The sequence below is a fragment of the Ruditapes philippinarum genome, unplaced genomic scaffold (assembly GCF_026571515.1).
Source record: "Ruditapes philippinarum isolate M1 unplaced genomic scaffold, ASM2657151v2 ctg4973_1_1_1_1, whole genome shotgun sequence".
Lineage (NCBI taxonomy): Eukaryota > Metazoa > Mollusca > Bivalvia > Venerida > Veneridae > Ruditapes > Ruditapes philippinarum.
Genome location: NW_026860927.1, coordinates 78,616 through 104,144, shown reverse-complemented (window position 1 = coordinate 104,144; position 25,529 = coordinate 78,616). Strand labels below are relative to the sequence as shown.

The following is a 25,529-nucleotide window of genomic DNA, read 5'->3' as shown; positions in this document are numbered from 1 at the left end:
AAAATACACACACCAAAAACATCAGTTTACAAAACATAATATACAAAACATTTAAATCTGAAAAATAATAAGAACATTTATCGTGTACTAGAAATAAATCATCTATGTTTCTAAAATTTATATCAATTTTGTTGTCTTGGATTTATTTTTTCATACGCTGTATTGTTTTCTCTGGTATTGTCATCAAGTTGTAAATATACATTCTCCGTATTTTCAGTCTGTTCTCTATTAGTGTCTTCGCCAATCGCTATTGCATCCGATTCATTTGCTACACCGAAATTGAATGTGTCATTCACGTACGTTTGGTTTTTTCTATCATTTCTAAAGTAAAAATGATATTTGATTTATTGATTTCGCTTTACATGTACTTGTATAATTGTTTTAATATAATATTGAGTTATTTAGCAAAAATGCCTTTGTTTAGAGATATTTAATTTCCATGCAAGAACTATGTACAATTTGTCTTGAATCAACGCCGTTTCTAAATAAGTAACAAACAGTCTATGTCTTACCCTATGCCTTGGTTTATTTCTCGTCCGTCTGCAAAATAAACAAACAAATTCTATTTTGGCTTTTTTATAGACAAACAGCTAAACAAAGTTCAGAATTTCTATGCCAATGGAAACAAGTCTAACAATGAGTCAAAGCAATAAGTGTAGGGTAGAAAAGACTGACTCATTATTTTGTAGACGTGACTAATTTAATATAAGAACAACAAAAATCGATGATTATGTGCAATGTCAAAATTAAAAAGAGATCTAGAAATGTTACTATTGTTTGTTTAGAAAAGAAAGTTGGTGAAGAATGATACAGACTCGGTACTTGCTCTGGGAGTATTAACTAGCTAGTTTGAATATTTTTGTGTGTTAATGCCACGTCCGTTTTAAGTCATTTTCATTTTTTGCAAACAATATCTGTGTATTATCTTTGACCTTTCTGCCTGTATCTTCTTATAAGATACGTTGCATATCCAGCATACGCGAGCAGAAGTATGATCATTAGCCCTAGAATTACTCCAACGATGATAACTTGATTGGATTTATTGCATTTTTCTGTAAAAGATATCACTTAATCTATAATATAAGTTTATGCTTTAATTCTCAGATTTCAATTTAGAAAGTGCGAGTTCTTTTACCATGATAGCATGTTTTATGAAATCATATTATAATTGTTATCATTTGATCACAAGGTAAAAAGATCCAGTCTGAGAGTAAAATTAACTATCATTTTAAAACATAAATATTACGAAGACTAAACGATTTGCTAGATTGTATATTTCTAGACAATGAACAGATTCTATGACAGTGATAACTTAATCTGATCATAATGTATGTTATCTATTCAATATCGAATTTTATTTCATGCTTTCCAGTGTTTTACTGTTATATATCAGATTATATTCAGATAAACCACTTGATAAATTAATTAGTAATTTTCACTGTAGCCATACTATATCTGAATGCGGATGAAATGAAAATCATAACTAAATTAAATAACAGGCAAAAATAAATGCCGTCATAAGTAAATTTTGCTTCTATAGGCAAGGAAAGTCGGTGTCATCATACATCATGTTAAAAATGTAACAAACTTAAAGAAATTTAACAAAACTATATTTCAAAATGAAATGAATAGAAAATTTATTTATTTTCATATAAGATTGAAATATATTTTATTCATGAACACCAGCTATTCTATTTTCACTCGTGGCTACGCCGCTCGTGAGCATATTGCATATGGCGTTCATTCAGTGAAATATGTTTCAATCTTACAGGCAATACAAACAATTATTTAATTCTACCCATGAAATATGGTGCTATATCAGTCAAATATATTTCATATTTTTTAAAAATATATATGAAATATAAATATGAAAGTAGGCGGAGTCAAAACTCATATTTATTTTAAGGGACTTCTTTCGCCATTTTGTTTGAAAAATCTGATAAATACAAAACAACTATTTGTTGAATTTTGCTTTGAAAACTATCTAGAATGATAGAAAATGGTCTAACTAAGAAAATCAATCCGAAAACCAATATCTTTAATTCAGTTATTAACGCTGTACAGACGTTTAAACAGTTGTTTACGTGACGTCACAATGTAGCGCCAAATATCGCGTGCAAAACAAGACGCAATAATATATTACTCCGCGCTGTGCAATTGCAGTTGCGTAACAAGCAATAGGATTTGTAACCATTTTTCTTTGATCCCGGCTCGTGAAAATATGTCGAATTTTATCATGTTTCGTGAAAATATATTCCATATTTCACTCAAACGAAAAAATATCCTCTTATTATCCTCTATGAATTAAAAAGTTTGTCATGACAGTATATTATCACACTTGTTTGAACTACAATATATTTTATTATATAGTAAAATCTTGAAGCATTCTGCTTTCTTTCAGGGCAATTATGTAAATCTAAGACACGTTCTACCATCCAGTCTTTGCTTTGTATTCATGATTATTATATTAATATATATATAAGTTATTTTTGGAAACTTGTAAAATCAAATTCTTCTTTATGCTTACTTATATTCATGTTTTACATGCAAAACTGGTCGATTTTAAGGAGGTTATGTTTATTAAGTCTTGTAAATGGAGAGATAATAAAATACTAGAAACATGTAAAATAACATACGAGAACTACAAGATCCGTCATATTCGTAATCAAAGTATCCAATTCGACACTGACAAACTTTTACACTGCTACTATTTCTACATTCCGCGTTGTTTGTTAAACACTGATTAGATTCTGTACATACCTCTCCCAACTGCCGTTCTTTTTCAAAGAAAAAAAATAGTAATAGGATTTTCACAAGTATCAATATGCAATATATTATTTCGTTTAAAATAAAATATGACATTTGGTTGAAAAAGATTTATGATTTTTACTTGATATAAATAATTCAGATTGCGTTATACAATGATTAAAAATATTTTACAGAATGCCGAAAGAAAGTTAAAATAACAAGAAATTTGCAACTGTTAATATACTGTAATAAACCTGGAATAAAATTAATAAGTATTTAAACTTACTTGTACAAGAACCCATTGAACCTGTTCCATTTTGATAGTACCCATCTCTACATAGACATTTATAATTCCTACATTCAATTTTATTCTGTTCTGCACACTCAGAACTTTTATTACAAGTCTCATCTAATAGTGACTCTAGAAAATAAACAAATATAAAAGGGGTATTTTAAAGCCTTTAAAGACATGTTTTATAATTATAATTACATCTTAAATTCAAAAGTTCTTGAAATCATCGGGAATATGTACTATTTTTTTTAATATCGAATAATTCAACATGGACTTTGCAAAACTTAGTACAAATAGAAAAGGTTAAGTTTAAATCTGTGATCATAACTACAAGAAAATTTGCGGAAATCCCTACAGCATGAAATCAAATTTCCGCCAACATTTGTTAACCACTATTCTCATCAAAAAATCTTATTTACATGTTTCTAGATAGTGTACTTCTAACAGATTTGTCTTCGTTTTTATTTTTTCTAAAGAATGCATTAATGAATTTAGCATTTTGTTTAATTTAATAATCAAAACAATTTAGTAAGCCAACTTACTTTGTTGGATAAATCCAAACATACAAGTATGAAACAAAATTTCTAACAGCAAATACTCAACAGAACGTTACACTGAGGTCTGCAGATTCACTGCATTTCATTGGATAACTGAATACTATATAAAGCTTAAGGTGACAGCCCGTAGAATGTTGATTGCGATGTAAGTTGTAAAACAATCACAGATAAGCAATCATCACCCAGTCTTAGGATAATTAATATTACGTATGTAAATAATTAAATTTATGACAATATAAGCAAACGCTTAAATATTTACGTCAAAATGACCTATGAACTATATTTATACAATTATACTTACTTTTAGGACTTGTTTTGAAAACAGCAATAAATATTTCACCGTTTTCAGCATTTCCACCATACATTTCACTTTTTGCCTGTATTGTAACACTATATGTATATCCTTCCTTAAGGTCTGTATTTGAAAATGTTGCAGCTGAACTATCAACAGAATTTGTTGATATTACAGTTCCTTCATCTATAAGTTCTACAATGTAGCCACTTATGTAACCAGAGGCATCATACCAAGCAACTGTTATGGTACCATCACTGGCATCTTTATCACAGTTTGACTCATCGATTCCGCTTGTAATACCTGGTTCTAATAAAAAAAAATGAACATTCTTTCATAATTTTACTGTATGATCTTAAAATAGCTGCAATCTCGTTGGTTCAATAGAACGAACAAATTTTACAATACAATCATATTCAGTGAGTGTAGTATCATATTCAATGGTTGAATATGATGATCCCTATTTTATATAGATTTAAACTCATTGTTAATGACCAAAAAGCAAAGACAATTGAAATTGTTGCATTCTATTCTGTTTGACATATTTATACTGTATACTAATAGTTTTTACTGAGAATTACATTACTTTTTTGATATTTAAAATTACTTAATAGTGCGTGTTTTCTTATCAAAGGTTGATCATATTATAGAACTATAATGGGCTAACAATCTATTGAATATGGTTGGTATTATATTAACAGATATAATGTCATATTGACCGAGGCGATATGGCATTTACCGGTGATTATCACCCTATATTCAATGGGTCACAAGTCAATGATTGTATAATTATATTTAAACACAAAAACATGCAAGTAATTCAATTTAAAATAATAAATCTCAAGGCAATCACATATTTTCCATAAAATTATCTTAACTTACCATGAACACAACAAAATGTTTATATTTAGATAAACACAAATTTGAAAAAAAAATCGTAACATTTTAACGGTTTGTCTATAATTACAAATAGACATTTTTGTATAATTAACCAACTATGCAGTAATTTAACTTACGTAGAGTAGAAACATAGAATATGCAAAAATAATTTTAAATCCACCTTACAGAACAGTATAAGTATATATTCCCAAAACAGATCCGTTTATGTCATTCTGATGCCAATATTTTTTTAATTCTCACTATTTACTTAGACAATTTGTCTATATTTATTCATTATATACGACAAAGGTACAAAACTAAATATATCTTAAAATGCTATCTTACTTGCAGCCTGGTAACTAACAACAGATGTACTACGAGAAGATCCTAGTTGTGTTTGATCGTTGATTGAGATGATTGTAACTGTATAAGCTCTACCAGGATCTATTTCTTGTGTCATTGTGTATGTTGTACTATTGGAGGCTAGGTCTACTGACTCGGTGCTTACATCATCACCTTTGGTTGGTCTCCAAATCACTTTAAACCTGTTTATGTACTGTTTATAATTCTTGATTGTTGTCCATATAACTTCTATTTTGTTTGTTTGTAATGAATTGAATCCTATATTTGTAACCTTTAAATTTGTCACTGAAAGAGAAAATATTTAAATCTATATTATAGTATATACCGTTCAAGTAAATTTTCAGACGATTCTATAATGAGTTTATACATGTAATTATATTGCAGCCTTCACAACATTTTCATTTTTCACTCACTTGACATACATGTTCCGCCGGCTGTAAGTCCATTATCATCATAACTATCGGTATTACATGTGCATTTGCTGTCCAAACATTGGGCAGAAGGGTCTGAACAGTTAACAACAGTGGAAGCCGCATTACAATACGTTCCGAGTGCTGTATCTATAAAACATCAAAAAATATTATTTGAACTAGTTCAAGAGAGAAACACAGGTTAAAAAGTGTAAATGCTTACTGATGAAATATTGGAAAACCTGTTTTAAGCTTAAAAGCACCTATTCATGCAAAGTCAATGTTTATTATTACCCCATCACTTTTTCGTAATGTTAATTTCCCATAGGCCTCTGGGAGTTATTCTAACTGTTCATGCAAGTGTACCACGTGACTAAGAATTTTGTACTGTTACATAGGTAACAGTATTTTTAACAATATAAAATCTGGTCACGTGGTCTATTTTCTAAATAAAATGAAATAAAATGGCCTCCATTTTTCTTTCGATTCATTCTTATTTTGGACGATAGGGCCTAGGGCATCACCAAAGTAACTATGACTCTCATAAAATTTAGTTCTTTTATATCTCTTAAATATCTTTTTGTTGAATAGTCAAACAGTAAACATCTGTTTTCATCGGAAGTTATTGTAATGTTAATAATTTTGTGTCAAACTAGAACATGCAGACGATTTAAGCATTCAACAAAGAATTATTTTACAATAATGTTAACCTGTGAAACGTTACAGATAGAGTTGTCGGACAGACTTATGTAGGATATCATCGTTAATTTGAAAAATACATTTTGTCAAAAAACATGCGAATAATATTCTGGATACAGAAGGATCAGATTTCACAGATCATGACCTTATAAATCATGTAAATGGGTTAGTGTTTTGTTTTCTAAATAAAACACAGCTTATTGTATGTTTATGATTGGTAGATATCATCACTTGCTTAAAGAATAAAAGAAAAACAGCTTCTCAAGTACAGTAGGCCTACAGCTTGTATGGTAAGGACAATTTAGTTATTGCTACTCTTGGTTTATTTTTGTAACAGTTAGATTTAGTTTACAAATTCAGATAATCACAGTATTTGTTCGGGGTAATAAAATAAATAACACATGGGTTTGTGGGTAACAGTGAGTTATCATCCCTCGTAAAAATTATGTTACCCGAGGCGAACAGTATTTTCCTCGGGATTATATTTTTACTGTTACCCACAAACCCATGTGTTATTTATATAATATCAAGGGTATGCAATATGTTACCTCTAAAAAAGCTGAGATTTATTTTATCAAAGGCATGAAAATGCGTTACCCCTTAAAAAGCTGACCATTTTTTATATCTTATTCTACGAAAGACGATATGATGAAACTTCAAGACAATGATCAAGACTTTAAAATTGTCATATGAAAATAATGAAAAAAAAATTTTGAAAGTGTCCATATAACAATCCATAATTTGAACTGTATACTTGCCATGACTGATTATAATGTATGTGCGGTTTAATTAGCCACGCGATTTGACGAAAATCGCTAAAATAACATCTAATGTAATATCAACCAACCTGTCATTAAATTCTACCTTTGCATGATTTCCTTATATTTTCTCACGCGAAATGTATGAAATTTTAAATTCGCTAATTTTTGACACGCGGATATATCCACTTACAAAGTATAACTTTTTTCGACTTTTATAAATTCATCCACTTGAAACAAGTATTCTGACTATTTAGGACTCATTTCAAATTTCAAATTTAATGCACGGATTCTTGACAGTGTATGTGGAAATTAAGGAGTTTTGTACATCGTTAGATTTTTACAACTTCGACAAACTTTTATGTTCTTAAGTTTATTATGTATTATTTGTTGTCTTATTACTATTGTGAACTTAGTCGACTCCTGTTTTCCTGAATATTTCAATTCAAGTCATCTAGAATTGTTCCCAAAAACAGATACTGAGGCATAACATTATTTATAAATAATTAAATAGTATATCAATTATACCCAGTTTCATTAATGACGGTGTTTAGACGAATCAACGAGATAAACACAATAATACAATAAAAGAAATATAAAAAAAAATCAAAGGTTGTTCAAAAATGTAAACACAACATTTTCATGTGTTTTGCATTTGAAATAACTTACCAGCAGCACATTTTGCTTGTATTTGACGATATTTATCATTACATTTACACTTTTGAACATCATTCATACTCTCATAAATACATGAAGCACTTGAATCTAAACATTGGTCTTTGTTGTAAACTGGTTTGTCGCATGTTTCTCCAAGAGCTTTTCCTGAAAAAAATATTCTTGTCACAATTCAAAAATGTAATTTTTCATTCAAAATGTTTTTGCTGGTACAATATCAAAGACGATGTTGTCTATCCGTATATAAATGAGATTATTCCATAAATTTTCTCAATTTATGAAAACCCAAGCTTTTTATTGTCATCAAGATTTGTCTATAACGGCTCTTATCCAGACGTTATATAAATATTCTAGTTGATAAAAAAGAAAAAACGACTATGATAGAAGTTCCCATAACAAGTTGCCGCAAACTCAAAGGCAAGCAAATAGATAGAAAAAATCAGTTGTCCCATTAATCATGCTAAAACTGATATTACATATCTCATGTTGATTGTTTCACAAGAAAATCTGATGTCTGAGACAAAGTGTAAGCTCAAATTGTTAAAGTCAATCAACAAGAATATTACAGAAAATTTCTTTCTATTAGAATGCTTATGCAATAAATCAGTAATTCACTTACTTAAGATGCATCGCCTGCTCTTACTGTTTTGGTTGTCGTAATAAGTACCAACACATTGGCATGTATAAAAGTTACCATCTGACATACATCTTGTATTATTGTCGAAGCAGGTAGCTGTGTTTTGAACAGACGCTGTTGGTTGTGGGCATATTCCACCGAGAGAAACCTCTTAAACATTCATAATACATAATTTCTAGTGTTATTGTATAGAAATACATACTTTTGTATCAATCTAATAATACGCAAAATAATACTTTTGATAGAAAATTAGCAAAATAGCAAATCAAATATGTATATGTATCTTAATTGCACATTGTTAAAATTAATTAATTACAGATCAGTTAATTCAAAATGAAAATACACACTTAAAGCGCAGGATCCACCGGATTCTGGACCATTTGTATCGTAATATCCATATTGACATCGGCATACTCCACTTCCACTAATATAACATTCTGTATTGACAGCTGAACATTGATCGGAGTCTGAACACGCTTCTCCTATTTCTTGCTCTGTTAGGTTTTTTTTTAAATAAAATTGTTTAAAGGCACATTATATCTCAGAAACAAGTACAGTTTTATTACTTTAGAAAGCGCAAACATGAATTTTAAATTATAATGTTTAAATAATGGTTTTAGAGAATGTTAGATGCTTCTTACCTACAAAAAATAGCAATTTAAGCGAAATAACTTGTCATTAAAGTAGCAAAATGTAAACAAAGTAGTATTTTGACTTCCATACAAAATACTAATTCATTATAAATGAACTTATTGCCAAAAAGCAACGGATGAAAAGATTGATCAGATATTTGGCCAATAAGTAACCTTTTGGATAAAAGTACACCAAAATTACAAAGCTTTTGAAAAATAAAGAAAAGGATTTATGAGGCATAATGGGTCTTTAAAGAACAAATATTTTAAACTAATGAATATACCCATACGTGTTATGTATGCTTCGTTTAGTATTGAACCATATACAAAATACTAACAAAAGGTACTCCAGAAAACAAATATGATTCAGTTAAATGAAGAAAGAAAATTGTACGATTTTAGAGTGTACGATACAACTAAGAACACATATGATGATTGTATTGTAAGATACGGAACTATCGCAAATGTTAAGTCTCTTATAAATTAAAAGAAACCTTGCATAACAACTTTAAAATGTCCCTAAATTTTTAAAACTAGAATAAAAATTTTCTTACTTGTACATGTACCATTTGATCCGGTCCCTGTTTGATAGTAACCATTCTTACATAAACATTTATTACTGGTACACTCACTCTTATCCTCTTTACATTGAGAATCATCTTCGCAACTTTGATCCAAATATCTCTCTGTAAAGCAAACTTCGTGAAGAAATACTTATGAACTACACAATATAAAAAAGTGAAATGTTAAAAGTGTAACAAAATATGGATTTTTATCGAGTGGCTAATCTAAGAAGGATAGCTGGCCGCGAAGGCTGATACCCCATAAAAAGCAAGCCGTTGGTTACCTGAGCTTGAAACTTGACACTCATTTCTTAGCACTGGTTGGTTCAAGGAATTTTCGGTCGATAGGCGAAAAGTTTCATACAAAATCGAACTAGACTGTCTGTGGTTTAATTTATTCATCAATAATAAAAGGACGTAGGAGTTAATTTTGAAATTAGCGAAAATAATTTCGTAAATTTAAAAAATAAATTCTAAATTGATTGTTTACAATAATGACTTTTAACCTTATACACATAAGTAACAACACTGATTTTTGCTACATTAACCAATTTATTACATGACTCTTCTCGTTCCATAATGTAATAACAAATATTTTTGACTGTTAGTGAAACGTTCTTTATGATGTAAATCAAAGAATTGAGCACTCTTCAATTATAAATCACATGGTCAAAATACATAAACTTGCACATTTTTTAAAAACTCGAATTAAATAAATAACATTCAACTATACACCAGAATAATCAGAAATGTACTTTATGAATTTCATTAACGTGATGAACACAATTTAAGCAAAATTTGCAACAAATATTTAAAGATTAAACAAAATTGATCATTATTGTAAATAAAATAACATTAATGTAATTGCAAATATTGAAATTATACATAAAAAACATGTTTGTCTATATTGAATAAAGGTGTCCTATACATAGCCTACTAATACAAATGCCCAATGGTCCGATGACTGTCTGGTAGTAGCCACTCTTACATAAACATGTAGAGTCCCTACATTCACTGTTTGCTTCTCTACAATGGAAATTGGCATCACAACTCTCGTCTAAATGTCTCTCTGAAAACATCAAAGCAGGTTGTGATCAAATTACAAATATTTTTTATTATTCCAAATGACGAGCACTAACAATGTACAAAACATCTATTATTGAAGACAAGTGTCATGTGAAGAAGTGTTTATTTTTCGTTTGAATATTTAATCTATTTCGTTAGCTTCATACCATTAGCTTAACTGCACATATTTAATGCATTTATTGAAAATATCTTTTGGTCAAATAATCATCTTTTTAAAATATAAATATTGTGTTGCTTCTTATTAGCATACTTTTACATCTGCCTGCTTGACCGTTTGCCGTCTTGAAGAATCCCAATTGACAGGAACAATAACCATTACTACATTCACTATCAGTAATTTGAGAGCAATGGGAATCTGTTTCACAAGTCTCACCGAGATATCTCTCTGAAACATGCAATGGTTTCTCAGGCTTAACAATATCAAAGATCAATCAGATGATTAGAACATATTTTAGCAACCTGAATAATTAAACCTGAAAACCAATGTCAATGACGTGTCAGAAAGGCTTTCTGATTCTGTTTGACAAAGGAGCCAAATGCATTTATTTTATATTTCAGTCTGGAAAATACCCATTATTTAATTGTATATGTCGTGATAAAATTCTAATAAATACTTTCTAAATTTTAAACGCCTGACACTTCAAATTTGCCAGATTTGTTTCATTGTTTTCACTGATATAATTGTTTTGTGCAAACAAAACACTTTTCAATTTTGAAATGAATACAAGTAAATTATACATACTCAGACAAAAGTTTCCCTTTGTGAAATATCCAGTCTTGCAAGTACATAATCCTGTACATTGGGAATTTTCTGCTGAACATTGAGTTGCTGCTGTACATGTTTCACCAATAATTTTCTCTTAAATGTGGAAAAAAAAACGAAGTATTTAACAGGAATTCCAAAATGGATGCTGTATTGCCTTTGTGTTTGAGGCGATAATGGTTAAAGAAGACGAAAGTCGTGTACATGTAGATGCAAAGATTTTAAGAAGTTTTAGTATTTAATCTGGCAGTTCTATTAGGTACACAAGTATGATTTTCATAAGTCAGTAAAATGTCGTTGGATTCATCCGAGAGGAATATTTAAAATTTTAGTTTAATTTCGTATTTCAAAATTTCATATATTGCACATATTCCAGCTTCGTTAGACAACTTTATACAAAGTCTATAAAAAAAAATTTCTGTGACATTTGAAAACGGTGATGAAACTCCTGACAGAAATAGGTAAAAGTGTTGAAACATGTTCATCTCAAAGCAGCGATGCAAATTGATGATTTGCAACAACTTGGTATTTAGTTTAAACATATTTATTCTCAGAATATGTACATAATAACATTTGAAATATATACACATACAAAATTTGACAATATTCAAAGAAGAGGATTAGAATGAAAGACTAGGTCATTTGAAAAAAAAATCATACAGCATCATACATGAATCAGTTTGACTGTTCAGGTAGTGAGATTAATTTTTCTCATTGCTTGTTTGTTTTAAGTTTGGTCTTAACAAATCACAAATGTCTAAATAAAACAATATGTGTAAATAACACAATAGGTAATTCAAACAAAAAAGAAATGTTTCAAAATATGACAAAGAAAGGTATGATCCCTTTTCAATGTATATTTCAAACAATTATATAGATAAAAAAGGTATTAAACAACTGATATAATGGCATATTCTTAACATGTACCTGCTTAGTTAATGATGTCACAAAAAAGTATTATATTCATATTTTCGCAAATATATTTCTGCATGCAAAAAGTCCAATTTTGACATTCACAAAATTTTTGTGATGCATAAATATCCACTCATACAGTAGTTCATGACTGTCAGTTTGGAAGGTAGTTGGTACTTGAATATCTGAATAACCTATTCTAAAAGAGGGTAGTTGGTTATTCGTAATTCCCATCTATTTAACAGTTGGTAGTTGGTAATTCAACCCACGTCACTAGCATGAATGTTCATCTTAAACACGAAATAAAAGAGGGTAGTCGGATGTCGCATACATTCCATTTAAAACAATAAATATTGTCTGGAAAAATTGTAACGGATTTATAAAAAGATAGATGTTTTCTACATAACATAATTACACCAACTTCAACAAAAATCGACCAGGTTTAGTGAAATGGGGTTGTTGTATTATATAGGAAACACTTTACTGGTTATATTACCGTAATATTTATTTCTAAAAAAAATCCGTTTTCAGGGAAATATATGCAACATCCGAATAACTAACTAACATCAAGTAAGCAGTTCTGTATTCGCACAAATAACCAACTGAGTCCCCTGGCCGACATAAGGAGACAGGGTGTTTCCGTGTTGAAGAACACATCTTTATTTTTATATATCCGTTATATTTACTCCGAAAATACTTTCTGTTATGAGGGGAAAACATGGTAAGTTCAAATTACCAACTACCTTCTGGTAGGTAGTAAGGGATTCACGGAAATAACCAACTGAGTCTTCTAGTGACTGAGTGTTGGGCTTTCTTTAGGGATTCTTATTTCACTCTATTTTATCGCCACACCAGCGGCGTAAAAAGTCGCCCCGTACATTCAATCAGGGATGTTATATTTCCGATCCTTAAAGATCGTTCAGCACGACATAAGTGTTGTGCTTGTGTAATTTTAGTTCTTTCTATTTGGCATCTTTCTAGCTGGGTGGTTCCAGTATTCCTTACTTGAATACTGTTGAATCACCCTTAGGATATGTGACCTGCTTTTTAAATTTGTCTTTTGACGTCATGTCTGTGATATGCAGGCTTCATAACCTCAGATCCCCTTTTAAAATTCCATTTTATTTAGTTCCGCCCATTGTTTTCCCGTTTAGGGCAAATGCATTTTTTTACTTGGGGACTATATGCCGCTTTTCATGGAATGGCACTAACGTGTCACATTGAAGGTTCCATGATAACCGCCATATGAACACATCTGCGGATGTTTCAAAATTCTAAATTTTACCAGTTCATGTTAAATGTTGAATTCTGCTTAAGCCGGTGCTAGGTGGCGTGGACGGTAGTTTGCACTTGACAGTACCGTCCATGAACAGGCTCAATCGAACCGAGCCTGCAACATTTTCAACTGTGTCGTGTTGGGCTTTCTGTAGGGATTCTTATTTCTCTCTATTCTAGTGGATACAATGAGACAGTGTGTTTCCATGTTGGAGAACACATCTTTCTTGTTACATTTCCTTTACATATTTTCCGGAAAAGTGCTCTTCAGGGGAAAATAAGGAAGGTTCGAATTAGCAACTACCTTCTGGTAGGTAGTTGGGGATTTACAAGAATAACCAACTAAGACCCCTGGTCGACGTGGAGAGATGGTGTGATATGATTTGGTAGAATTAATTAATCTTTTCATAATTATATTTGTTACTTTTATTCTGATAAATTGTTTTATGTTTTTAGGGAAATACATGTAATGTATGAAGGGATGTAAACACATTATAGAAAAGACATATCTCGTTATTGACCCTTTTATTTCAGCGATTAGCGTCGAGAAAGAGTAACTTCCCTTACAAGGATTTAACGTTATTTGGGGGTTATTCTCTACAGACCACTTTGAATGTAAGCTAACTGAGAGTTTAAAACGTTCATGATTACAAGTTGGAACATTTGACTTATGCATACATAACTTCCATCTATAGAGCAATAAAACAAATGATTCAGGTTTATTCTTGCTATGGGGACGTTACCATTTAATATGTAATACATGTATATTAAATTCAGACAAATTTCAAAGTAAATATTTTACGATTATCTCTTATGCCAGTGCAAAAAGTTAATAATAAAACCAAATATTAATGTTTTATATAATACACCCGTACACAAAATGAATAAATGGATATACGATTAAATGGTCAATTTCTAGTTTTCTGTGAAATTTTCTGTCATTTAAAAGAAATATCCAGCGTTTATACAAACATAAGATAAAATTGTCAATGAGTTTTTAAATGAGTTTTTTTCAGGCTTTGGAACAGTAGCAGAATGCCTCCCGGAAGGTTTGTGGTAAATAGAAATTAGTTCATATAAAAACCTTACAAGGAATCAGTAATGAACGTCCTGAAAGAACGTAAACAAATAACTTCAGATTCGCAGCAGATGATAATAAAATATTTTTGATATATCAATCCATTAGTAAGATAGCTTTTCCTAGAACGGTGTACCTTGGGGATTTGAGCGAATAACCGACTGAATCCCATTGGCGTTTTATTTTGAAGAGGGTGTAACCATATTATATAAAAGACATAACTCGCTATTATAACCAAAACATTTGTTTCATAACAATAAAAATTGTTTTGAGCCGAATATATACAATATTCGAATTACCAACATCCTTTTAGAAGGTAGTTGGGATTCGCAAACAACTAACTGATTCCCCTGGTGGACATAGCGAGACCAGGTATTTCCATGTTAAAGAACACATTGATCTTGCTGTATATATCCGTTACATTTATTTCGACATATACTTTCTGCTTTGAGGGGAAAACATGCTAAGTTCGAATAACCAATTACCTGCTGGTATGTAGTTAATAATTTTCGCGAATAACAACTAGGCCCCCTTCTTTACTCTGTGTTGAAAAAATATATGATATGTGTTTGAGGATTGCATGCTGTTATAGTAAATTGAATAACCAACTACCAGCAGTTAAATAGTTGGCAATTACGAATAACCAACTACATGGACCAGCTAGTAGGTTCTTGGTTATTCGAATATCCGACTATCAACTACTTACCATATTGACGCTTAAGTTTAAGTCTCTGTACCTCAAACATTTAATAGTCTTATATGATAAACCCGATGAACAAATAAAGATTTGATTATATAAGAAAATTTAATTACAAAAAGCATAACACACTTCTTTTTCTTAGAACACATTTTTGAATGTTTAAATATTGTGTTGGAAGAAACTGATATACGTGTACATAATATCAGTTAACTGTATGTATCATCCTTATTTACAATATAATTTGTTCCTGGATGAAATAGAGAAAAACGACACACAATAAGTCTTGTATGCAACCATGACTCGGCGAAATTATAAAAAAGCAAATTTGTTTTACAAACATTTACTTCGATAGGTTGAAATTTGTGAAGTTCGTTTAGCATTAAATGTCCTTATTGTCAACATCCTGTTGAAAACATATTAATGAACTGACTTATTTTTACCTTTGACACAACTGCCTCCAATACTATAAAAGCCATCTTTACATTGGCACTTTTCTCGGTATGGGTCAACATTTAATGTACAAACAGCATTGTTATCGAGGCATTGGCTCAAAACTTTAAAAGGGAAAGCACAGTCTTCTCCCAGTGCACTTTCTAAAATAAAAGAAATATGTTTAATATTTATGATAATGCGTTTCTTGCAAATTGGAAATATACTACACAGTTACATTTTTTGCGATTCACATATTTTAACGGCAAATATTATTATCAAAAAATAAAGAAAGACCTAGCTGGACGGACATACATTGCCTTTTTACAAAATAGCAAATGTTATGTATATCGGCTTTATTGTAAGTGCGTTTAGTATTTATTTCCTGAAAAGCTCATTTGGTAGAAACAGGACTGATAATCTCGAGGTCCTGGGTTCGAAACCTACTCTTGTCAGTATTATTTTAAATAATTTTGTTTATTTGATGTTTATATAATTTTTCATGTTCATTCATCTTCTTTCAAGAAAGTTCTTTGCATGTACATTCTGGAATATTCTTTCTCTAAGTAGTTTAGTATTAAAGATTGATTCATCGATTGTATAAATATGATGGATGTTTGTACTTGGGTGTGTGCTAATTGGTGATATTGGGATATGTTGATATACTGATTTGGAGCTATTTCACTTATGATATCGTGAAGCTAAAATAAGAATATATTAGTTTGGATTCTGTAATTCTGTGTGGGAAGTGTTTTGGACATATTGTGATATTCTGCTGTGGACATTGGACATTGATTAAATTTGATTTGTGGACAATTGATTTTCGAACTGTGGGTTAAACTTTCGGACATTTGTTAAATTTGAATCGTGGAAAATTGTGAGTTAAACTTTACTTTCATTTTTTTTCTGTATTATTGTATATAACTGGTTTTTTTTATTAAAAAATTGTAAAATTTGTTGCTGCGTTATCGTCTCTGTTGCGTTTAGCTCGTAACACAAACAAAAAACAACAACAACAGTACTGTTATTACTCATTAAATTGATTTTCATATCGACATAAACGTGATAACTCGTCCGGTAATAACACTGGCGATGTTGATTTTTTCGTCTTTTCAGACACATTTGAATCTGATATATGACAATGCGATACTATCAACAAGTCTTAATGATAACTATATGAACACAGTTCGATCGATTTTATGAAATGCATTTGCTTTGTCATCGAGTAACTATCAAGTTAAAATTGAATAATTCTTTGTTTATTTTCTTCGGTGAGTCATTCATATTAGTTTAACTTAATATATGTCTTTATTCTGCTTTCTAGTCAATATACAAAAGTGAGGAATTTCTCCTACCATCAGATATATCTAGCCTAAATTATGAAACATGTGTTTAAGCTTGTTTACTTACTAGTTTCACATTCCTCCCCCTCTCTTACACCAGGAACGTCAAAGTGTGTGGTCGTGTTGCATTTGCATTTACCATTAACACATATGTTATGTCTATCTTTACAGTCATCTGCATCTTTACAGTCAATTCCTGGCTCTAAACAGATTACCATATAACATTATCAAAGGAAATTTTCATCTTAAATTTAGAGTGTTTTTTTTATTTATGCAGTATTTAAATTATATACCTTAAAATCCTTTCAAATAACTTGTACATGTGACTGTTTATCTGTGTAACGTAGTTCTCTATTAATGATAAAAGAATAGAAGATAAATTGATCTTATTAGAGATAAATGTATAATAAATGTGACTATGTTTAGACACCCTAAACATTTCGTAAAGTATATAACAATTCACTTCATTTCAACTTGTTTAAAACCTGACGTTAGCGGAAATTTACCTTTACATCAAGGTTATAATCATTGATTCATTGATATAAGGGATGGTAAGTCATGAAATTTAAAGACTGGTTAGAGTAAAAACTTAAACTAGCTGAAAAAAAGAGTTGTCTAATTTGCTCATATCTATGAAAAGAATAACTTTTAAATATTTCTTTTATAAACTTACCAGCAAAACAAGGTCCTCCCATAAAAAGATGGTCAAGATAGTTTATGGTTGTGTTACATTTACATTTACCATTATCACAGATGACATTAACACCATTACAATCTGCTACATTTGTACAATCTGTTCCAAGATCTTAATGAAAAAATGCATTAATATTTTAACAGTCAAATAACAAAAGTCGCTTTACGAAAATCATAATGTTTACTTTCAGCCGAAATTAATATAAGTAATTCTTTCAGGAGTAATAATCATCAATAATTATAACCTTATATGCTTTCAAATGTAATTTATAGTCTTAAAGATGTATGCCTCTTTATGAGCAAAACTATTTAAAGGAAATCAAATCAAGAAAAATGCTTTTGATTGTAAGAAAAGTAAAAGAATCAAGATTCGAGTTATAATTTTAATTCGGTCTCATTCAGGTAATTTACGTAGATTGTTACTGCCGTTTACAATGTGGTAATTATTTTCATTGTTCATTTTTATATACTATTTCAATATTTTCATAAACATTAGCACGAATCGAATCTGAGAAGATGCATATATGCCGCTTTAAAGTGCTAATACTGATCAAAATAATTGGAAAAGTACTTGTAGTGCCTGTTAATAATCATCTGTTTTATTGACAATTCATTATCTCCATGTTAAAATGTATAATACTTGGCTGTCTAAACAAGAACAAACAAAAACAGAATAGTGCAGATATAATTCCAAAAATATTTTATGGTAGACCGGTCTTAAAATCGTCTCCATTTTCCCGGAGTATTCCGAACCTCTTTACATAATGGACAGGTAGTTTCTGCAAACTTTTCAAACGTGTGCCTTGCTCAAGACACACACTCAAGAACTCGCTCCCTCTAGACCATCAGCTTTGCTTACCAAGCTAAGCGGGTAGAATAAAGTTTTCATTTGACGGCTTGTCTTTGTTACGCAGGCCCCTCTCTCTCTCCATACAGATAAATGAGGAAAATATAAAACTATACCAGTGTTATAAAAAGTCAATATTAACGTTGAGCATCTGATTACATAATCATTTTCAGTCTTGTGCTGAAATTTAGTGTGTACGTGGAGTATGCAAATCAAAAATAATCTAAGTTTGGAAAATTATTCTTGTACATCTACGTCGACTTTTTTTTTTCTTGGTAATGCTACCTATAATTATCAATTAATTAAAACCTTTTTTCCGGAGAATTATCCAATTCAAAGAACACTTTTTATTAACAAAAAAGTGCACTTCTTTGAAAGTTTCCATAAATTATCAAATGGAATTGCTTGTGTCTGTAATTAATTATTTTTAATATTTAATATTAAAGTAGAGTGAATTAAAATGTGTAAATATGGAGATTGGATAAGTGAGTTCAAACGATTATCTATGGAGATGGGAAAAGTAAGTGAAAATGAGTATCTATGGAGATGGGAAAAGTAAGTTAAAATGAGTATCTATGGAGATGGGATAAGTAAGTTAAAAACAGTATCTATGGAGATGGGATACAATGTATATTTTTGGAGATGGGATAAGTAAGTTAAAATGTATATCTATGAAGATGGGATAAGTAAGTTAAAAACAGTATCTATGGAGATAGGATAAGTAAATTACAATGTATATCTATGGAGATGGGATAAGTAAAATACAATGTATATCTATGGAGATGGGACAAGGGAGTTAAAATGTATAACTATGTAGATGGGATAAGTGATTGATATGAGTATCTATGAAAATGGGATAAGTAAGTTAAATGAGTATCTATGGAGATGGGATAAGTAAATTAAATTGAGTATCTATGGAGATGGAATAAGTAAGTTAAAATGTATATCTATTGTGATGGGAAAAGGGTGTTAAAATGAGTATCTATGGAGATGGGATAAGTTATTAGTATAAGTATCAATGGAGATTGGATAAGTAAGTTAAAGTTACATTTAATAAAGTTCATAAAAAACTAAATAGCGACATTTCATTAATAAATTGGGTTTTATATCGACTCCAGGTCTTATTTTGGTGTCCAAACAACCAAAATGAGTTTTATTAACATAAAAATAGGTAACCTCATTGTGGCGAAATGGGAAGTACAATTTCTGTTTGCATGAGAAACTCCGCCTTCGCATCATCCGTACATTAGTATTATATCAACAAACATTACTATAAGTGGCAATCCTAATTTAACGGTATATTTCCGCATTGTAACGAATGTTTTCACACAAATTTAATCTTTTTACGAGATGATTACTTTTACTGAACCACAGGTTTAGTGCACCGTGAAGCTTAAACGGTTAAAGTGTGTTTGCACAAGAAAATATCACATTTGCTGTGTTCCGGATAGCAACTATAATACTGTGACGTAGCGCATACACGAGCTCATTATAGTCTTCATTTGCATGTTAAAATTCGTATACGAACTTTAGTGTTACCGACGGGTTTCCCGTTTAAAATCCTAATTTATGAACAATATTTGATGAGATTTACAACAAAACTTTTAAACAGGTTAATGAAACTGTTGAATGTTTGATTTTTAGGCCGACGGAAAAATATTTTTACATATTTATTTAATGTAACTTTAAAATGAGTATCTATGGAGATGGGATAAGTGAGTTAAAATGAGTATCCATGGAGATGGGATAAGTGAGTTAAAATGAGTATCCATGGAGATGGGATAAGTGAGTTTAAATGAGTATCTATGGAGATGCGATAAGTTTGTTAAAATGAGAATATATTTAGCAAAGGGTCACATTTGTTTCGATGAACACATCTTCGGATGTTTCTTAATTCAAAATTTCTTCATGTTTTAATCTAATATGAACTTCTCCGGTTAAGTTGGGGCTAGGTGGAGTGGAAGATATATTTAATTAACTTCTTCCGTCCATGAACAGATTTAGAGTGACATTTTCCGATGTCAAGTTGAATTCAATTAGTAATATATTTAAAAATAGTACTATTATTATGGTGATTGACCAATAAATGTTAACGAAAATTATTTATGATACAATATTAAAACGACGCATGTTATAAAAAGACTGTCCCACTCTTTTTTTTAAGAATTGAGCGTTATCGATACATTCTGAACAATGTTTTTTATAGAAATTCCCGTTACTCAAGCGGTTTATTGATTATTTGTTCATAGCAAAATATAAAATCGAAAACTATTATGGCACAACGTCAAAATAGTTCGATGTTTACATATTCACTGACTTTTTACACTTGGGTTGGTATCATGTCACTTTAATCAAATCGGGCCTTCAACATTTTTTATTTTGACCGCTCTTTAGATACATACTATTTTTTCTGTACTCACACATGCACTAATACAGATTATAAAGATATACAATTCATACATATTTATATAAACCAATTTTAAAATAAATCTCGTTTCATCACCTCAAATGTTTGTATTAAGATGTGTTTTGTTTATATATAATAGAAAAAAAAACGTGTAAGTGCATGCACATTTACATTTTATGATGAAAATGTTTGCTTCACATTGTTGACCAGTATTATTACCTCAAAAATGATTTATTTATCATTTATTACAATATGTATTTTAAATTGTCTATTGACACGTGGACAAATATTTTGTTTATCTTCTTGTATTTTATTTTCATATTACTAGTATATAGAATATGCTTTTTGATAAGACGATTGACAATGACGTGTATATGTAAACATTGGACTCTTCCTTGATTATGAAATTAGATAACCACCCAAAAAAGTTATTAACAAGGTTTCCGATGAAATGCTCTGCATATATTTCCTTAAATGAGTAGTTATTTAACATAAGTATAACGTTACATTGACCTCGTCCATTCAATGACGACCTACTTTATTATAATGAGTTAAACAATATTATTTGAATAAGGACGGAATAACCTTTTACTTGAACGACACTTTATACTTAACTTTTTTACTTAATGTGTAGTTTATGAGAAAACAAACTCGCAAATTCGATATGAGTTGAACTATTATACCAGAGTTATTGTAACTGAAATAGAAAGAAGTATTTGGAACCATTTTCGTAATAAGATTTACAATGTAATTAAAAGTAAACTATAGTGAACAAAAAAACATAACACTGCAAATTGCACTTACAATCGATGTAAATTACAAACGAGAGGTAAAATTATGCAGAAGCCCTTACTGCGTTAGTCACACAGTAGAAATATGGTGTTAATACTGCAAAAGCTGTCATACGTAGCACATAACATGTAGATTATTAATTGAATCTTCGTTCTTTTACTTTTCTATACTACATTTTTGGAGCTTTTTAAACATGTTAGCAAATCAGTAGGCATGCAGCTATAAATGTTAAATATATTGTTGTCTATTATTTACCATTTGGATTCTAAACTTTTCAATTACAGCTATGATAGTAAATACATGTTAAACAAAATGACAACCGGATTGCAAACTCAGACACTCAACATTAAGCTAAATAAGATTTCCCCCAAAAAGTTCTTTCTATCTAGATTTCAGTGAAAAATTCTGAGAGGCCATTGTATATTTACAATTATTTTTGTTGATGTGTTTTGGGTGTTTTTGCCGAAAAATAAACATGATATTTATATCTTATGAAAAACACTATATACTACCTTTCACACATTGCCCCTTATAATACTTCTTTTCGCTGTCTACATAACTGTAGTTGTTAGCTGCATAACAAACACATGTATTAACGTTGACATCACACACCTGACCTATCCCTGTACAGTCAATATTTCTTGTACAAAACTCGCCATATTCAGCTGATATACTTAAATAGACTATGTGTGCAAATACCTGAAAATATATGTAATAATTCTGAACAAATGTAGTAAATTGTATATATACTCGGTTCCAAAAGAAAGTGTGCACTTTTTAACATTGAATATATAGAAAATTAGCAGACGTTTCTTTTGCAAATTTGGCATTGTTAGTCCTAAGTACACAATACATCAATCCAATGTAAAACCTATCCCGTGCTGGCACGGAATTTTCGCTTTATATGGCAATACATAATATAGCATAATTTGCACGTGCAGTCCGAGGCGAAGGTACATGTCACAGGAACTGTGTATAGAAATAATCCTTATACGCACTACAAAGGGAAAACACATTTGATTTCACAGCGCTTGTCACTGAACATGCCTAGACTGAATCAAAATCAGCGAATTCAAGCATTAACGATGCTTGCTCGTGGCGACAACGTCTCCAACGTCAGTAGAGCGTTTGGTTGTCACAGAAACACAATATTTCGGTTGCGCCAGCGTTTCCAGCAAACAGGTGGGGTAGCAGATCGCCCTAGACCCGGTAGACCGAGGGTTACAAACCCTCGAACGGACAGGTTCATTACGTTGACGCACCGTCGACGTCGTTTACAAACGGCGACAAGTTCTGCAAGGCAGTATGGTATCAGCAAACAGACAGTGCTGCGCCGCCTCAGGCAAGCCCGGCAACCCATTCGGCCAAGGAGGCCCTGTGTGGGACAAGTGCTTACAGCACGTCATCGAGCTGCCCGTTTACAGTGGGCACAACGTCATTCTTTGGGGGCGACCTAGTACATTCTCGAGACAAAATCATATCCTAATGACACCGGAATTTAAAGTTTAAAGTCACGATTATAATGTACATGTTCTGATCTTGATTTTGGTACCAAATACGTGGACATTAAGCAGAATAGGCAATGGAAAATCGCCGATAACAAAGTGCACACTTTTTTTTGGAACCTAGTATATATCAAATGTATCAAAACTTTAATTGGCTACACAGTTGGTATGGTATAATAATATTTATGATAATTCTTATAAACTCACTTTTATCATTGCAATTTGATTCATCATGTATTTTTTAATCCTTTTAATATTATGAATGATGCTTAGTGCATAAGAGATGCTTCGTTTTTTTTATTTTCTCTTACGAACGAAAGCTTTCACCTAGATTGCAGAGTTTCTTTTTTACGGTTTAAATCATTCCCTTCTATATACAATCCCGCATCAGGATTTTTGTTCACTTAAAGTTTTTTTTACAGTGTATAGTTACTGAATTATTGCATCACTTGTAAATCGTTCCTGCACACGTGTTTTCATTAAATTACCAAACCATAACCTATAGGATTTCGAAACAAGACAACAATGAAGCACTTATGAAATGTTGTTTATCAGGCATATGGATATTGAACAATTGTTACAGATGGTATTGTTTCACGCCCCCGATGTGAGTCAATGTTACATAGATCAACTCGGGGACTTCAAACTTAAACATCATGCAAAATGTAATTGTAAATAAATATGTTCAGAGTTAATTTGAAACTTGATTACTGTTAAGAATCTTAGCCCAATTGGAATTCAAAGCGTGTACACGGTTTTCAATATTTTGTTCATGTTGAACCATAAAAATTGTTGGAGTTAGCAAATGATCTTAAATTTTGCACGTACATATCCATATCAAATGCTTTTAAACTCTCGAAAAAATCATTTTTTGTCATTTTCAATCTACAACGTAAATGAATATCATTTAAAACATTTAACATTATAAATGTAGATGTACATACGTTCCTTCAAAGGTTTGTTAGTGTTTTTTGCTTTATAATGCAAAACTAGTATTTTAAACATAAAGCATCTTTAAAGTTAACATTAAACTCCAAATAAGGGGTTTTCCAAAGATATTGTTTACTAGTAGTTACATTATGAGTTTTGACTTTACATGTGTCTGAATAAAAAGAAATATGTTGTCATGTTAACAACTTGATTGCTATTGTTCTGATGCTTGTCTGGGAATAGTACGATAATGATTATCTTGATTAATTTAGTTACTGTATTACTATTTTGAATTATGAAGAATAAGAGTTATAAATTAAAGCAAAATACAAATTTTCGTTAATAAATTATATACATGTAGCTTCATTTTACTAGAAGTAGTAATGTACAGTCAAATATATATTTAGATAATTTTGTAATGGTTTCTTGATTTCAAAGGTCATTGTTCAAACTTTTCCTGTTTTTTTTTTGTTTTTTTTTTTTTAGGAAATGTCCACCTAGATTAATTGGAATGGATTTTAATTTGAACTGCGATTCCTAGACTATAGCCATTCATATTGGCCTATTCAACCCGTCAAAGATCCTCAAACTAACAATATTCCAAGTACTCATGTACATACCTGTAATCGGTCATATCTCAATGATAAAAAACTTAACCATTTAGCTATGAATAGCCGTTACACAGTCTAAGATTGAAAAATTAGTTAAATGTGTATATTCCGTATACCAACTTATATCCTCCTGTAGCAAAAATAACCGTACATTTGAGACTTATATAATGAGTCTTTAGTCATGCTCATATATTGTATATTATATTAATAACGATTTAATGTAATGTATTCTATAGTATCTTGAAAAATACTTTCTTTTGATATAAAAATAACATAAGACTCAAGTTAAAGGTTACACGAAACTTGAAATTTTAAGAGGCTATTTACCCCGCTCATTCTTATTGTAACAGGTGTATTATCATTTCAAAAGTTACACGAAATTAATATCATATAAAAGTGCACTTAAACGCTGTAGGATAAAAGTTTCTGAACATAGTCTATATGAAATATAAAAATATTGTTCGTCAATTATTTCATTATTTATGTATAAAATAGAAAATTAATATAACTTTTATATGTATTTACTCACAAAAGTGATATATCCAATCGACATTTTGTTTTCGTCTATTACAATACTATTACCTCAAACAAGGTTTATTTAAAAAGGAAGTGAAATTTAACGATTCGGTACATGTTTGACTGAATACAGGGTA

The 25,529-nt window shown here is 30.5% G+C and overlaps 1 protein-coding gene across 1 annotated transcript; it reads right to left on the bottom strand.

The window, feature by feature from the left end:
• Positions 1-921: 921 nt before the first annotated feature.
• Positions 922-25,529, bottom strand: LOC132713941 (tenascin-like). Its single transcript, XM_060696644.1, has 18 exons — positions 25,406-25,529; positions 22,343-22,529; positions 17,765-17,896; positions 17,159-17,293; positions 15,760-15,912; positions 11,334-11,450; positions 10,842-10,976; positions 10,443-10,574; positions 9,497-9,628; positions 8,658-8,804; positions 8,293-8,460; positions 7,668-7,820; positions 5,545-5,691; positions 5,114-5,416; positions 3,899-4,198; positions 3,035-3,169; positions 2,637-2,777; positions 922-1,052 (listed from the first exon to the last, which is right to left on the bottom strand). The coding sequence occupies exons 1-18, from the start codon at positions 25,427-25,429 to the stop codon at positions 922-924; spliced, it is 2,772 nt and encodes a 923-aa protein (XP_060552627.1). The 5' UTR covers positions 25,430-25,529.

What these genes read in the sequence shown, in the direction of transcription:
- LOC132713941 (XM_060696644.1), bottom strand. Translation starts at nt 25,429, where the DNA reads ATGTCGATTGGATATATCACTTTT. An exon ending in CGGTGGATCCTGCGCTTTAA is followed by an intron (nt 8,461 to 8,657) that starts GTGTGTATTTTC and finishes TGAATGTTTAAG; the next exon opens with AGGTTTCTCTCGGTGGAATA. An exon ending in GAGCAGGCGATGCATCTTAA is followed by an intron (nt 7,821 to 8,292) that starts GTAAGTGAATTA and finishes TATTTTTTTCAG; the next exon opens with GAAAAGCTCTTGGAGAAACA.